This window comes from Aplidium turbinatum, chromosome 1, assembly GCF_918807975.1.
Source record: "Aplidium turbinatum chromosome 1, kaAplTurb1.1, whole genome shotgun sequence".
Classification (NCBI taxonomy): Eukaryota; Metazoa; Chordata; class Ascidiacea; order Aplousobranchia; family Polyclinidae; genus Aplidium; species Aplidium turbinatum.
In genome coordinates this window covers 55,896,504-55,913,518 of record NC_137472.1, presented here as the reverse complement: position 1 = coordinate 55,913,518, position 17,015 = coordinate 55,896,504, and the positions used below count along the sequence as shown (strand labels likewise).

The window sequence follows — 17,015 nt, the reverse complement described above, 5'->3', positions numbered from 1 at the left end:
CAAATACTTGACCCGTTGTGCTGCGTAGGCTAATTTTCAGTTATCATTTTGTGTGAGCTAGGCAAGCTTCTCAAATGTTTAGATTTGTCCATATTTTTGTTGCGATAGTGTATTATTCTTAAGTCTTTCTTTTAAAAATACTTTTCTTATAGGCTTGAAAAGGGCTGTATGACTAGCCGAAAATGTTCGCTTATTGGTTTTGTTTTTATAATGTTAAATGTAGTGTTGTTGCTGGGTTATGTATGTTTATGGTTTAAATATTGAAAAATAAAAATAATTGCAAATTAAACAATGTTTTAACGTTTTTTAACGTTGCAATTTTGTAAAGCAAAGAATCATTTTGTTTATTTCTTTGAAATAAAAAAACTTTTTTTCACCAAGAACATTTCTTCTTTTCTACTGTCTTCCAACCACGCACTGCCAACCTGATCATTCGGCTATAAAACAAGAGATGCTGAGCGCTTCTGCACAGTCGACGAGTTGGTTGGGCTGGGTTTGAATTCAGTGTTGGTCAAACTAGAAACATCAAAGTATAACTTGCTGTGTTGTTTCGGTGATGAGAATAAGTTAGAGTTAGAACAATAATATATGAATCCCGCGTAGATGTGTTTGTACCATTTGATGTTAAACAAAGTGGTTTGTCGACACAAAACGTGGAGATCAATTAATTATCCACAGTCGAAACTATTATTCAAATCATGCGTTTGTTTTGGTTTGTTCAATATAAATTGATGTTGCTTGATTTGTCTTGTTTTCTTTGATAAAAAAAATATGAATCTGATGTTTATGACTCACAATTGTGTTTTGTAGCCTCTACTACCTTACTAAGTTTTATTTTGATTTGCTGACTAGCAGTTAACAAACCAATACACAATGTCTTTCCAACAAAATCAAGAAGAAAACGCAACAACTTCAACTGAAGAAACTGAACAACCATCGCCAGGAAATCCTGGTAAGTTCATTTTCAATAATTGGTCTAAGAGACTGCTCAAATGTCGCATGACGTCCTCTGGTGTATGCAAGAACTTTTATATTACCATTGTATGGTTGGCTGCATGACCGAGTAGTGAAAACCCTCGTACGACAGTCGAAAGGGCGCCGGTTCGACACCACTGAAGAGCACGCTGATGTTTATTTGGTAGGACGCTTAATAACGGTGCTTGGTGGACACAAAAATTGACTTCTTTGCTCATGACATTTAACAGTAATAACAAAATAAACTAACCTAAGAATTAAATGCTAAAATATTCTGACATTTTCGAGTCGTTGTTTCAGTAGTTTTGTTTCTAAATAAACATCGTAAGCATTAGACACCCCTAAAAAGGAGAATTGAATTGTGACATTATAACTATAAATAATAATAAACTGTTTTGTTTCTCACAGAACAAGCTCCAAGCAACATAGCTGTTCTTTAACAGCAAGTAATTCAGCAAGACAACCGGCAGTATCATGACCATCAACATCAACATGTTGATCATCAGTCGATCCAGGTTGACCAGCGGCAGTATCACGCCCATCAGCATCATCATCTTCATCATCATATTGATCACCAATTGGTCCAGGATGACCAGTGGCAAAACATAACCAACATTATTCCTCAACCCGAACAAAGCAATGTTCCATTTGGAGATCAGGAAGGTTTGAAGATGTTCATGTTCATATCAAAAATATAATTTTCTAGATTTAATATTTAAACTTTTATTCGCAGAAGTGGGCTTTAAAAATTGTCCCGATTTTAATTGAAAATACTTTACATTTTCTTTTGCTCAGCTTTTAACATTTTTGAGGAAATTGATAAAGTAAACCTCAAAATTTTTTTGCAATAGTAGATTTTTGATTGGTCAATTTTTCCCCGCTAAAAAAACTTTTTGCTTGGGTCAATTGAATGTTGCATGTGTCAGTTGTATTGAATATAAGCTGCGTTACATATAGAGAGCGAAACAATTGAAGTTGCCCTTTCATAGAGTTTACACAAAATTGACCTAATTTTTCCATTATTTCTATATAATTTTAAAATTTGTGATTGGAAACTAGCAACATTTTACACTAAAATAATATTATATGAGAATGTTAAATTTTTTAGCGAAGCTAAATATTTGGATTTCTCTACAAGCTGATTGTTTGCAACAATTAAGTGACATTTTTAGTTGCTTTCATAACATAGAGCGAAGGTAAAATGTATTTGGGCTATGCTGACATGTCATTGATTGCGTATGGTCGTTGTCTTACGGTACGAGGTGTGATGTGAATCTTCCTCTATTAAAGCAACTACAAGATAAAGCTGTATTTCAACTAATGTTGCCATATTTGAAAGTTGTTAGGATCATAAATTTCATGTGGAAAATGTTTGGAAGTTTTAAAGTGGGTATTTGGTGATACTTTGTTGAGTTGGAATCGTAGAAATACGTAACTAGTTAGAGAAATTTAAATTTAGTTTTAGGGAAAATTACCCCTTTAGCTCAGTGGTTACGCGCCCGAATCAAGACCAAGAAGCGCTGGTTCGGTTCTCGAACTCTGCCCTTGAGTATCGCATTTCAGAACTGCTCTCCTTTCAGCGGCACCTAGCAGAGGGAATAATTCACTGAGAACACCATCTTTATAAAAACAAATACGGTATAAGACAAAGCCGTGTTTCAACTAGTGATGCCAAAACTGAAAGCTGCTAAGAACATAAACTTTCCTATGGAGAATGAAAAATTTCCAAAATAAGCATTTTGAGCTACATTTTGTTGAGTTGGATTCGTAAAAATACGCAACTAATTGGAGAAATTTCCACTTGGTTTAGGGAAAAATCATTTGTGATTTTTTCGAAAAACTGATTTTAACGTTCGGTTAATGGAACGTCAATTTTGACAAAGTGTGATTTTGAAAACTTCTTTTTGTCATTAGATCTCAACAAAGCTTTCGACAAACTCAAGGGAGCAACTGGACAACTCTACAAATCCGAGTTTGATGTAGATGTGTCAAGGTTTGATAATCCAGTGTCGAATTTCCCAGAAGTTCATCCAGAACTTCTGTCGGTGGACTTCTACGAAGGAAGGTTCATTCCCAACGACGACCAGTATGATCCCAAAACCACACAAATTAAATTTAAAGAGTCCGATAAAAAGGTTTCGATTGATCAATTAATTTCACGTATTAAATCACAAAGCTTCATATCAATCGTCGGTTACCCTGGGGCGGGAAAGACAACGTTATCAAAGCGCCTGGCAAGGCGTCTAGATGAAACTAGAGACTTTCTCGTTCTGAGGATACCTTTCATGAGCATGAATGATTGCGATGACGAGAAATTAACTTTGAAGGAATTTCTACTTGGAGATGTAAATTTTGACCTGAATACAGAAGAAAAGGATTCTGTTTTCAATTGGATAAAAAATCACATCCACAATTGCTTTTTAATCTTTGACGGATTCGACCAGGTGAACTGGAATTTGATGGATAAAGTGAAAAGATCGAATTATGACTCTTTACTCACCTGCCAGGAACTTGTGTCAAATCTATGTCGAGGAACTTTTTTACCTAATTGCCACATTGTATTCACCTCACGACCACACGCCATGCACAAAATTCCTCAAATATGTCGCCCTAAGCAAACGTACTTTATTGCAGACTTAACGTCCGAAAACATGAAAAAATTGTTTGTTGCTTTGATAAATGATGAACCAAAATCAAGTAAAATTTTTGACAAACTAACTGTAGAAACTCCTCATCTAGAATCCATGTGCCACAATCCTTTAATGTTACAATTATACTTGAGAGCTTCTCTTAGTTTATCGCATGAGGCTGTAAATATTTCAACAATGACCCAAATATTTCAAAGAGTGCTAGGAAACCTCAGAACATCAGAAAACACAGTTGCTTTAACAGATGAAATTGTCCTTAAACTGTCACGAATCGCGTACAATGCAACAAAAAATGGAACCGTAGTAATCACAACTGAAGATCTTCAAAAAGAGAATCTTTTAAGTAAAGACGTGCAAGATATTGTCGTTACATTATTTGCTTCAAATAAAAATTGTGGCCTTTTCCAGGGTAACCAACGATTGTATTTTTCACACCAAACCTTTCAAGAGCTTTTTAGCTCTTTATACATGGTCCACCAAATGACGTTAGATAATTTCACATCATTTGTACAAACTAACCTACTGGTCGGTCACTGGTCAGTCGTTGTTCAAATCTTATCCGGACTTCTGTTGGATTCATGCATGAATGAAGGTAATTATATTTTGTAAACAACGGCTTTATTATTGCATTGAAATCGAATGCAATTGTGATTGTCCATAATTGAATAAATTGTTTTCTATTAAATCAGGAATTCTTAACCAGGGTTTCAAAAAACATTGTGGAATGTAGGTGACTGTTACTTTTCAACCAATTAAAAAAAGGGGTGGGAGAATTGGTTGGTGATTTGAAGGTGGAACCAAAATGGCAAAAGGATAAAAACCACTGTACCAACTTAAACTCTGTTAAACTAATCTACTAAATTATTTTTTCTGTTTAACATTGTGTACAAGATATTGGAATGGTACAAAGACTATGTGGGTATACGCAATTGTATAAATATTATGATAAATTACAGAAGCAGCAACTTGTTGAACTAAGTTGTATAGTTTCATAAACTAATTATGAACATTTTCTGCAGATCAATCTAGTTCTGCAATGAATCAATTTCCTTCAGATGCATCTACGTCAGCACTGACGCAATCACCATTTCAATCACCACCTCTGCCTTCACAAATTGCTTCAAGTAAGAATATCTACTAGACCACTTAAAAGCAGGGGTTCTTAACCTGGGGTCCATGAACCCCTAAGGGATCTGCGAGGCGTTTTCAGGGGTCCGCGAAAGTTTTCGAATTTGCAGCATGATTGATAAATTACGACATTAAAAAATTAGTATTGCTTTATTTGTGTATTTACAACGATTTTGAAACTGTAATACGCAACGCCGTGGTGCGTCCTTTGAAATTTCAAAGGGTGTCGCACTAAGGGTCGGCTTCCTAACTAAAAAAAATTCATACAAAAGACTAAAATCTTTTAATAAGGCTGTGTATTAGGGTGGCTCGATAGGCAGATAGGCGATAAGCGATACATTGAGTTGTTTAGTCGTACTCCCGCTGCCCGTTACTTTTCAACTTAAAATGAAAAGTGGCTCTTATTTTAGAGATTTTTCATGGAAACAATGAGTAAAAAATTTAAACAGAAATCATTCAGAATAGCTTCATTCAGAAACAAAATAGTTTTTATTCTTTAATAGTTTAAAATATTTTTGTCAAGGAAAATCATAAACGCCAAGTAAAGTCAAAGTATTGTTTGGAGCACAAATTATCTTCATTAAAACGTGAAATAAATGATGTGGTGTGTTCATAGATTTCCAAACCTATTCTTGTTAAACATTGTCTCAGTTTGATGGTTAACTCTGCAGTAAAAAATAATAATGTGGACACTCACTCAGTGCAGTCTCTGTTCCAGTATTCTGGCAATTAACAGCGTGACATCCACTGACAAGATTTTATTTTGCTCTCATTGATATAATACAGTTATTCAGTCATTGCACCAATAACTACCGCAGTGGAGTTGACCAGACAAACCAAATACTGTACGTTTCATCCCACTAATTATTCTACGTTGACTTCAATAAATTAAATTAACAGCATTATATTACACAAAAAAATACCTAACCACCAGACGGCATTTAACATAATTACATGAAAATAAACTAAAAATTACAAACGTTTTCGGCAAAACCAACTGACTGATGTTCTTCATAAATTGAAATTACAGATCTGATCTATATACAGAGTATCTAAAAAAGAAACGCTAAAACATGAAACGGCAAGGCAGAGGAGAGGGAAAATCACATGACGCTTAATTGCCTAACAAAAACCACAAATCAATGACGCAAAAATTACTTGAAAACATTTAGCAGATAGGAAACAGCTGCCTATTGAGGCGAGGATTACAAGATTTTATGAGCAAAGCCTCATGGATTTTAGTTTCAAATTCGGTGAAGCATTTACGTACAAGTTGCAAAGTCGCAAACTTTGAACTGAGAAGAATCGCTTCAAATCGGTTATTTTTTTCGTTTTTTTTTTCATTTTCTTGGAAGTACAGAATGACATTAACTCAAGCACCGAAATGGCCGATTTACACGATGTTTTTCTGCTGAGACTGCAAATGTCACGCATGTACGCATAGACGTTCAAAAATAAAGTTTAATTCGCTCTTTACTTTTTGCAAAAATATTTTTGATCTAATTTGAGAGGAACCGAAACATTTCATTTTATATGAAATGATAATCTCCAATTGAGTTAAGGTGAAGAATGTGATTGTTCATTCTTTGAGGGTATCTTTCAGCTACTCTCAAAATATTGATCACTGTTCTGCGGGGAAACCTTAAAGGGGTACTAAAGGAAAAACCTGACTTGGCGATTTTCCACGTTCTTTGTGTTTAACATGCTACCATAAAACGATTTTCAATAAAATTTTGCCCCATTGCGGTCTGACCACCATTGTGGGCGTGCTTTTGTCAGAGCTTTCAAAATGAGATTGAGCCTGAGCAACGAAGCGTGCGACTGTGCAGTCTACGTCATAAAGGCTAGCAATCAACCGATCACGCAATAATTGTTACTGCGGGCGATTTGACTGTAGGCTATGTATCGTCGGCTCCAGCTCGTGTCCGAGCATTGGTTTTGTCTTCAAATTGAATTTGGTTTTGGATGGTGATGTCGTATGTGGCTTTGGAGGCCCAGTCTGTGATGGAAAAGACGTGGGCAAAAGTCAAAAGTCAGGCTATGTATGTATTTACATCAAAACAGCACATTTTAACATCAAAACAGCAGACAGTTTGCTCAAAACATCAGATTGGTAACGTGGCTTTTGTTATTGCTGGCCTTTATGACGTATTCTCGAGCAGTGTTTGCACGTTTTGGCCATTTTGAAAAAAATGAAAATAAATGAAACTCTGGACTTTGGGCCTTGCCAGCGCCATTGAAAACAAATTTTTTTCGGTAATTGTTTTTGAAATGTATTCTTGAATGTTCAGTTTACTCATTTTAATGCTTAATTCCGGTTTGAAATTTTCCTTTAGTATGCCTTTAAGACTTGTTCCTGCGATGTCAGTCAGCGTGTGTGCGCTTTTGTGACCTATGTCCATCAGTAAAAATAATGTTATGCCCAGACAGCAAATCAACCATTTTTTTTCGATTCAACGTCTGCAAATGTACAAAAAAGGGTTGATGTGCTGTCGGGATAGTTTTGTCTGAACAAAATTGGAATCAGATCCACCAGTATCAGAGCAAAAAGCAAAACCATTTGGCACCTGAGCTGGTTCACTCGAGCAGTGATAAATAACGTAAATAGGACGTGATAAAAAATGAATATGTTTAACGTAAGAGATTCAATCTTTTTCAGGTGAAAAATTGCAAAAACGGAAAGTATTTCTTTCAGAGCTGTATAAAAAAACTCGAAAAGTTGCTGTTGGTAAGTAAATGTTTTTACTAGTCAACACAGTGTTCTATGCTAAGGATGTTTTACCAATTTTGAGGTGGCCCATATTTAGGCAACTGAAAACGGAACCAATATTGCATCGTTGTTGTTTTAAGTAAATTTTCTTTTAAAGTGTTTAAATTTCAGTTTAAAACGATCAAAAGATGAAAAATTGCCAAGTGAATGAAATCAGCCAGGTTAGGAAACAAAGGTTCTAGCAGAAAATATCACTAAAATATTAGTGCAGATGTAAGCTTGGTAAGCATAAGACTATGTATTCAATGTAGCGGTAATAGATAGGCGCTACATTGAGTTGTTTAGTCGTATACTCCCGCTGCCCGTTACTTTTCAACTTAAAGTGAAAAAATGGCTCTTATTTAAATATTTTTCATGGAAACAATGAGTGAAAACGTTAAAACAGAAATCATTCAGAATGGTTTCATTCAGAAACAGAATAGTTTTTATTCTTTAATAGTTTAAAATATTTTTGTTATAGAAAATGATTTAAACGCCAAGTAAAGTCAAAGTATTGTTTGGAGCACAAATTATCTTCATTAAAACGTGAAATAAATGATGTGGTGTGTTCATAGATTTCCAAACCTATTCTTGTTAAACATTGTCTCAGTTTGATGGTTAACTCTGCAGTAAAAAATAATAATGTGGACACTCACGCAGTGCAGTCTCTGTTCCAGTATTCCAGCGATTGACAGCATGACATCCACTGACAAGATTTTATTTTTCTCACATTGATATAATACAGTTATTCAAACGAAGTGAAACCAACCAACAGACAAAGATTTCGTATTAATTTACCGCCTGCAAACGTTGAAGCAATATAAAATGACGGATTTTTCTATCTAGTGTGTCACGCAAGAAAAATGCAGATCAATTTTATTGTTAAAGTGTTAGTAAACCAAATGATTATTATATCGTACCAATACCTACCGCAGTGGAGTTGACCAGACAAACCAAATACTGTACGTTTCATCCCACTAATTATTATACGTTGACTTTAATAAATTAAATTAACAGCATTATATTACACAAAAAAATACCTAACCACCAGACGGCATTTAACATAATTACATGAAAATAAACTAAAAATTACAAACGTTTTCGGCAAAACCAACTGACTGATGTTCTTCATAAATTGAAATTACAGATCTGATCTATATACAGAGTATCGAAAAAAGAAACGCATAAACATGAAACGGCAAGGCAGAGGAGAGGGAAAATCACATGACGCTTAATTGCCTAACAAAAACCACAAATCAATGACGCAAAAATTACTTGAAGACATTTAGCAGATAGGAAACAGCTGCCTATTGAGGCGAGGATTACAAGATTTTATGAGCAAAGCCTCATGGATTTTAGTTTCAAATTCGGTGAAGCATTTACGTACAAGTTGCAAAGTCGCAAACTTTGAACTGAGAAGAATCGCTTCAAATCGGTTATTTTTTTTCGTTTTTTTTTTTTCATTTTCTTGGAAGTACAGAATGACATTAACTCAAGCACCGAAATGGTCGATTTACACGATGTTTTTCTGCTGAGACTGCAAATGTCACGCATGTACGTATAGACGTTCAAAAATAAAGTTTAATTCGCTCTTTACTTTTTGCAAAAATATTTTTGATCTAATTTGAGAGGAACCGAAACATTTCAATTTAGATGAAATGATAATCTCCAATTGAGTTAAGGTGAAGAATGTGATTGTTCATTCTTTGAGGGTATCTTTCAGCTACTCTCAAAATATTGATCACTGTTCTGCGGGGAAACCTCAAGACTTGTTCCTGCGATGTCAATCAGCGTGTGTGCGCTTTTGTGACCTATGTCCATCAGTAAAAATAATGTTATGCCCAGACAGCAAATCAACCAATTTTTTTCGATTCGATGTCTGCAAATGCAAAAAAACGGTTGATTTGCTGTCGGGATAATTTTGTCTGAACAAAATGGGAATCAGATCCACCAGTATCAGAGCAAAAAGCAAAACCATTTGGCCCCTGAGCTGGTTCACTCGAGCAGTGATAAATAACGTAAATAGGACGTGATAAAAAAATGAATATGTTTTACATGAGAGATTCAATCTTTTTCAGGTGAAAAATTGCAAAAACGGAAAGTATTTCTTTCAGAGCTGTATAAAAAACCCCGAAAAGCTGCTGCTGGTAAGTAAATGTTTTTACCTAGTCAACACAGTGTTTTATGCTAAGGATGTTTTACCAATTTTGAGGTGGCCTATATTTAGGCAACTGAAAACCAATATTGCATCGTTGTTTTTTTTAAGTAAATTTTTTATAAAAATGTTTAAATTTCAGTTTAAAAACGATCAAAAGATGAAAAATTGCCAAGTGAATAAAATCAGCCAGGTTAGGAAACAAAGGTTCTAGCAGAAAATATCACTAAAATATTAGTGTAGAATGTAAGCACGGTAAGCATAAGACTAGAGCATAACAAGTAAACTGTAGCTTATACAAAATAAAGTGGAAAATTGTGATCTCTAGTTCATATTCAAGCAACGGTACTCATTTCTTTAAGGCAGCAAGAACTTTTAAAGTTGAAGTAACTCAAACAGATTTTTCTAATAAGACCGAACTTGACACAAGTTATTAAATATTTGATATAAGAAAACTACCGTTTACTGTCGTGTAAGCGGAGAAAACTTTTTTCGCTTGTCATTGAGAAATTCCAAGTCTGACTAATTAGATTGCTGGAAGATGGAGACTTCTGTTTCTTCGACTTGTTGTTTTTCTTTAGTCATTGCAAACAAACTGTATTTATTCAGAAATGTCTGCAAATAAGCAGGCACTAACCCAGTGGTTCTTAACCTTTTTTTCCCCAGCGCCCCTTTTCAGAGATTTCCATAGTCTGGCGCCCACCATAATATAAGGGCTGTAGCCTACTAATGACATTTTCTTCCAAGACTATAAGGCTAGCCTACAGCCAGTAGTAATTAGTTATTAGTTAGTAAGAAAAAACTAGTTTAAGCAGATGTTAGTTTTAATACTAAAAAATCAGCACAGATGTGCCTTAAGGCTCTTAACTTAAAAGTCTTAAGGCACATCTCTGCTGATTTTTTAGTAGTTAGTAAGAGTTACACTAATAACCATTATTGACTGACTATTATTATGACCAGTCCTTATGGTTTGCTTGCACTGCCTGCCCGCTGTCCCTGCCAAAAGCTGACCACAAAATGCCATTTACTTACTACAAGGAAAGGGAAACAATGCCCATTATCAACAACAAAGGCCATGCACAACACCATCCGACGTCCACGCTTGTCGGATGGTGTTGTGCATTGTGCTGTATAGGCCAACATAGAATGCTCTGAGAGAGAATCACTACTTCCCTTGTTAAACACAATCTCTATACTGTATATAGCTCCTTATCCTCGGTGGATTCTCGTACCCCCAGCAGAACTACTAAAGCAAATTTGCAGTGAGGAAAATATCGTTACACCTTCTGAATGTAGCGCCCCCTATAACGCCCCCTGAATATTTCCGCCCCTCTAAAAGTTAACAGCGCCCACTAGGGGGCGGTAGCGCCCAGGTTAAGAACCACTGCACTAACCGATTAATGCAATAAACAAAGAAAAACGAAACACATGATGAGACACTGCTTCAACGCGTGATGGAAACCTACAAGAAATTACCATCAGGCATTGGAGCGTGCAAAGCAATGTTGCATAACGCGTTTTCGAATAATAAATTCTCATCAGTGCAACTACGTTTGAACACGTAATAACAACGTTATAATACAATTTAAAACCCATTACATATATTACAAAGGTTATAAAAACATATTCTCAGTGTTCAATTGAATATTAATAAATCCAGAGATATCAGAAAATCAATTTCTTGCATATGATTCCAGACCGACATTACTCGCTTAAGTGTTTTATGAACAGGCTTAATGTTCAAAGTAAAACAGCCATAACAATGAACATCTACCGAATTATACTAATTGAAATTATTATAGTAAGTAACAAATTAATAGACGGTACTGTTATCAATATAACAGACACAGAGAACATTTCTAACCCCAACTCTGGCAACACTTGTCACGAAACTGTGATTTTTGATGATAAACACTTTGTTGTTCAAAATATTTGTTTGCATTTTGTTTAGGGGTAAATAAATTCATGTTTTATTCTTAAGTAAACAACTTGGATTCAATGTTCGATTATTTTATGGTTAGAACCAAACTGTGGTTTTAGATTACAACTTGGTTAGCCGAGCTAATATTGATTGATATTATTCCTTCATTATTAGAACACAAAGATGATCGCTCCATTATCGCCATCAGCAGAATCCTGAGAGAAGGCAACGACGAGGATGTGACCATGGCCTCAGGACGTCATTTTGATGGAGGGAGGATACGGATGGAATCCTCCGACGCTCAGAATGACATTCATGCGGTGACGTCATTCCTCAAATCAATGCCAGGGCGGATTGGAAAGCTTGATCTGTACGAATGCGAAATGAATTCCAACCAATTCTGTCCATGGAAGGAGGCGATCAATTCGATGCCTGGATCCGTAAGTCATGTTTAACTTTTATAACCAACGTTTACATTGATCCATGGTTGCATTAACATCGGTTGTTACGTTGATTTAACGTTAATTTACATTGTTTTATCGTCCGACTCCAAATCAGTTTCCAGTTTTTAATTTTAATTATTTAAGTTTTGTTAAACTTCTACAAATAAACAAAACGTCACAAACAACAATTGTTGTTGCATAATTGTTGCATCATAATTATTTGTGTTTAGATTGTTTGGATGGATCTCGAAGGCAACTTCTTATCTGCCCATGACGTCATCGAGGTAATGAGCAAAGTTGAGGAGGAAGTTGTGATGAGGGATTGCCTCGATGATGGTGATGGGGAGAGGAGAGTTGTGAACATGATGGAACGATCCATGTTGAAGGAAGCTCTGGATGGGTCGGACAACAAGGTGAAAGTTACGTTGTATCAACGTTATCTAACATAATATGTAGAGTACATTACGTTGTACATCAACGTTATCTAACGTCACATGTACTAAACTCTAACCTCGAATTGTTCATAATATTTTACTTCTGGTAATTGTAGCCTAGCTAGCTTACATTCACCAAGGTTTGTTATTCTATCGTTGATTCTACGTCAATAAACATTAAATCAACGTGAAGTATTTGCATTAACATTACATTGATTCAACGACGTTCCATCAATGCACAAGGTCAACAGTTGAAAGGATCCAAAGTATTCCAAGTTTGGTAACTTCTTTAATTTAATTATTCGCTTCGTCTTTTACAGAAGTTGAAGATCACGGTTTGGATTGATGACGTCATCATCCACAAGGATCGAGAAGATTGAAAGATTTTGTTGTTTATTTATTTGATGTCGTTTTTTGTTAAATTAATGTTATCCGTTTATTGTTTATTGTTATACAACGACGACGTTGTATCAACGTAAACATACACGCCGACTTCCGGGGGGGCGGCCCCCCGTAAATTTGTGGTTGCGGGGCAACAAAAATGGCTATTACAATTGGTGTTTCAAAGATGAAATACTTCGCGAAAGAGATTTAGATCATTTAAACGTACTTAAAAAATGCAGAAAGCGAAAAACAGCCTACGTTGCTCTTCCCCGCAAAACAGCAGCGGATCGCATGACTTTCTCTGGAACGTGAATTACTACTGAGATGCGCACGGCACGCACGCTCACAGTCACACACTGCTTAGTGTTGGTTGGTTGGTTTGAATCTTTATCCTCGGACTGATAAAGCTTTGATTGGTTATTCCTGGTAGTTTCGCATACTTGTAGAGGCTCTTGACACAGGGTCGGTTACCGAGATTGGCAGAGTGACGTTTTTCGATTGTTGAAGTCTTGTTGCAGGGGAATTATTCCATTCACTAGGTGCCGCTGAATGGAGAGCAGTCCTGAAATGCATTGCTCAAGAGCACACCCGAGAGTCGAACTTGCGCCGCGTGATCATGAGCCGGCGCGTTACCACTGAGCTAACGGCGGCTTATCTTCCGGAGCAACTTCAAAGTCAAAACGCGTGGTAGCGAATGCGAGTTTGAATGTTTATTCTCATTTCAAGAGTGATCCAAACGTCCGTTAGGTTTCTTGTGACTTCAAACATGAAATCGATCTTAGCAAACTTTATCGAGTTGAAACTACGACACAACGAACAATTACGTGAATAGGCCTACAACTTAAAAAGAAAAAATGCATTTTTCAAAACTGTCATCCGTGTTTTGCTTCAATAAGCACTGTATTGATGAATATATTGTGAAAATATATAGGCTCAGAGGCGTAGCAACCGCCCTCCGGTCGGAGGGAGCCCCGCAAGAAATGAGGGCCCCTCCGCCGAAGATTTTGGAAAACTATTGAAATATAGGATATAACCACGTGGTCATAAATGCACGCGAAATAGCAGAGCTTATTGGTATTGAGCAGGTATTTTCAAAGAACACGGTACAACGTAGGAAGAGAATGTTTGGTTACGAATGTGTTGATGATTCGAGTCGTCTTTCTGCTGAAGAAAAATTCAAATCGCAATTTTTTCTTGTTCTCACTGATCAGGCCATGGCTTCTGTTTCTTCGCGCTTTGACCAACTCGTGGAGTGGTCAGGCCAGGATTTAGGGAGGGGCAGAGGGGGCAGGTGCTCCGGCCCCCCGAATTTTAAAGGGCCCCTTACGTGGGCCCCCCTATGCTGTATAAAATCCTCAGTACGTGCACTCTGTGCATGTTAACTTGGCTGCAAGTTTCTTGCAGCCACGTTGTTGGACAGAAAACCGGTCACTCAACTCACAAGGCAAAGTAGCACACTTTTCGGTTTAATCGTCATGAAACTATATAAGCATGAAGTAATTGTGAACTACTACCAACCTACGGAGCTTAACCAATCACAACAGAAGTATGAATAATTGAATATAGATCTACACTAACAAAAATTTAAAAAAATATTTTATATGCGGGAGCTTAGTATGCAGCAAGTGAGCATTTGAGAACTGCAAGCAAAGGAAGTGATCTGATGTGTAGAAACTGTATCCGATGCCACATGTTCGACTGTCAGTTATTGGTTAAAAGTTTTCTAACTTGATTCCTCACAAGTTTCAAGGCACTTGCATGTTAGCAACGATTACAACTTTATCTATTTTTTTACTATGCTGAGTAGATCTTGTTCAATTGAAGCGCTTAGTGATCTCATATTTCTTTTGCATAACGTAACGCTTTGAACATATGAATCTACTGCTGGTTGCTTAACGAATAAACGATCTAAAACGTCTCTTGCAGCTCTAGAATATTCAGTTTGTTCCTCATTCTAAAACGGTATCTTGTGCCACAGGGTGCCGAGTCTGTGTGCCAGCGCCAGTGGGGGGGATGTCACCTTCCCTCCTCCTTCTTCCATTGTTTTTTTTTATTGTTTTTCTGCCGGGAGACTTATCCAGAAGAGGCTTATATTGCTGATCTGGATGCCAAAAGCGGAGCTGTGTTGAATCCTCATGGACGCATATGGACTATGGTGGCTTGAGGCGGTGCTCCTGTAGTCTACCGGTTACTTGTATTGCCATGTAAAGATGTTTACATCCCCCCACACAATACGCGATTCTAGGTTAGGTTTTGTACGTGAAAGCGGTCTGCTTGAACTGGGTTATCATATCAGTACTTGCAGTGGCTTTGTGAAATAAAATAATTAATTTGGAAACTGTGGGCTACTTTTTTTTTTAAATACAATATATCAAATTGTTGGACACTATCTTCAATAAAAGTGACGTTCGAACTTAGCTTTGTTGATGTAAATGTATTGTAGAGTACATTACGTTGTATCAACGTTATCTATGAGCTTTTGGAAGAATAACCTCACTGCCACGTTTCAGGGCTTCTTTAAACAGATTTCTACTGGAAAGAAACAATTTTTACTGTGATTATCCTAGTTGCTGAGGGGACTTCGACTCCCAGACTCTCCAACACTTTCTCAGAAATCCAATTCGAGTTACATTTTACCTAAAAAAGTGGTTGGGTATATATAGTTTAACTTTTGTGGCTGCGTGTAAATTAACTTATTCACCAAACCGCTAAAAATAGTCTTGTCAAACTGGACCTTTGTTAAGATTAGTTGAGATACCCTGCTCCACAGTATAGCAGCCTCTCAATTTAGTCAGAAAAGTCATCGCCAATTAGGCTAGAAACCCTAGCCTACACCCTAGATCCCCGAATGCTCAAGCGAAGAAATCAATGTTGTCCAAATTAGGAACTACAGGCTGATAAAATTTGAAAAAATCCTTGAATAAAGTTTATTGAACTTTTAAATCTCGACGAAGGCAGAGCTTACGTTTGCTTATCATCAAAATGTCATTTTTATCAAAAAGTACGGTGTTGCAATGGAAGGAGAGCAGCGGTTCGACACCGCTTGGGAGGAAAGCTGCTGTACCGTGATGCTTGGCACATACAGTAGTGAAATCCCAACATGAGAGCAGGCTATATTTGATTCGGTATCTCTATATTGTAATTACATTGAAATAACTGTGATTACATTGCGCAGCATGTAATTATTATTATAATATGTGTGAGTTGCCTCAATGAAAATAACATAAAATATTTCATGTTTTTATTATCTACAGAAAATGAATAATGGACAAATATCGGAAGTTGGTTTCCAAGACGATGAACAAAAGCTTGTTGGAAAGAGGGTAGGCTAACTAAATTGTTAAGAAAATTAATGCTCTAGCAAAGCTTACTATCATTGTTATTACTTCAAGACAATGAAATTCAAAACGAAATAATTTGAACATTTTGAACATTTTACTTTGAGCAAATTAGCACAAATAGATCAACCAATACAAAATCAACTCCAAAATTCGCAGCTTAGGGTCTCTGTGAATTTAAATCTGGTCTTGTATATGCAGATTTGGAGAAACAAAGCACGGGATATAAAAAAGGGATTTCTCTACGAGGTAAATGCTTGATAAAAGGATTGGTTTATGATGGCATTTATTAGCAATTGTTTTCTCTAGTGAAACAATGCATAGTAGGCTAAGTCATGCTGTCTTAATCTCGAGCACTATTGCTTCAAAATGAAACATAGCTGACATTACTGAAAAAATACTGCAGCTAAATTGTACGTGTTGCTGATTAAATGTTAAAAATATACTGCTCTGAGATATTCTAAAAAAATAATGACACTGCAAATAAAAACAGTGTAGGTTTTGAATGTTTGCTGAACATGAGTTTAGTATCTACATTTTAGGTTTCTTGTTTTTTATTACGTTGACCAGGTGTTCCAACCATTTTGATTCTAAAAGGTCTTTTTCATACTTTTTATTGCAAGGGCTTGTGTTGGCTACAATTCTAAGTTACAGGATTTATGTTTTTTACAGACAAGTTTAAGTCTGGTTTTTGATTTAGTTTAAAACGAGTATTACAAATGTTAAAACTTCGTAAAAGACAATAATATCAAACCTTGGTACAGTATGTCCGTCGGAACACTTCACACAGTTCGATTAATTGGGTTCACAGTTTACTGATATGAAGCGGCAAATATTTTA

The 17,015-nt window shown here is 36.3% G+C and overlaps 1 protein-coding gene across 2 annotated transcripts; it reads left to right on the top strand.

The window, feature by feature from the left end:
* The first annotated feature begins 814 nt into the window (after positions 1 to 814).
* Positions 815 to 14,746, top strand: LOC145783409 (uncharacterized). Of its 2 annotated transcripts, XM_082595281.1 has the most exons (9): positions 815 to 952; positions 1,384 to 1,638; positions 2,890 to 4,215; positions 4,643 to 4,747; positions 7,411 to 7,479; positions 9,579 to 9,647; positions 11,751 to 12,016; positions 12,250 to 12,432; positions 12,774 to 14,746. In XM_082595281.1, exons 3-9 carry the CDS (start codon positions 3,261 to 3,263, stop codon positions 12,831 to 12,833), a joined length of 1,707 nt encoding a protein of 568 aa, XP_082451407.1. In that variant the 5' UTR covers positions 815 to 952; positions 1,384 to 1,638; positions 2,890 to 3,260; the 3' UTR covers positions 12,834 to 14,746. The 2 variants fall into 2 exon arrangements, with proteins under 2 accessions (XP_082451407.1, XP_082451415.1); XM_082595289.1 differs by lacking the exon at positions 7,411 to 7,479.
* The last annotated feature ends 2,269 nt before the right edge of the window (positions 14,747 to 17,015 follow it).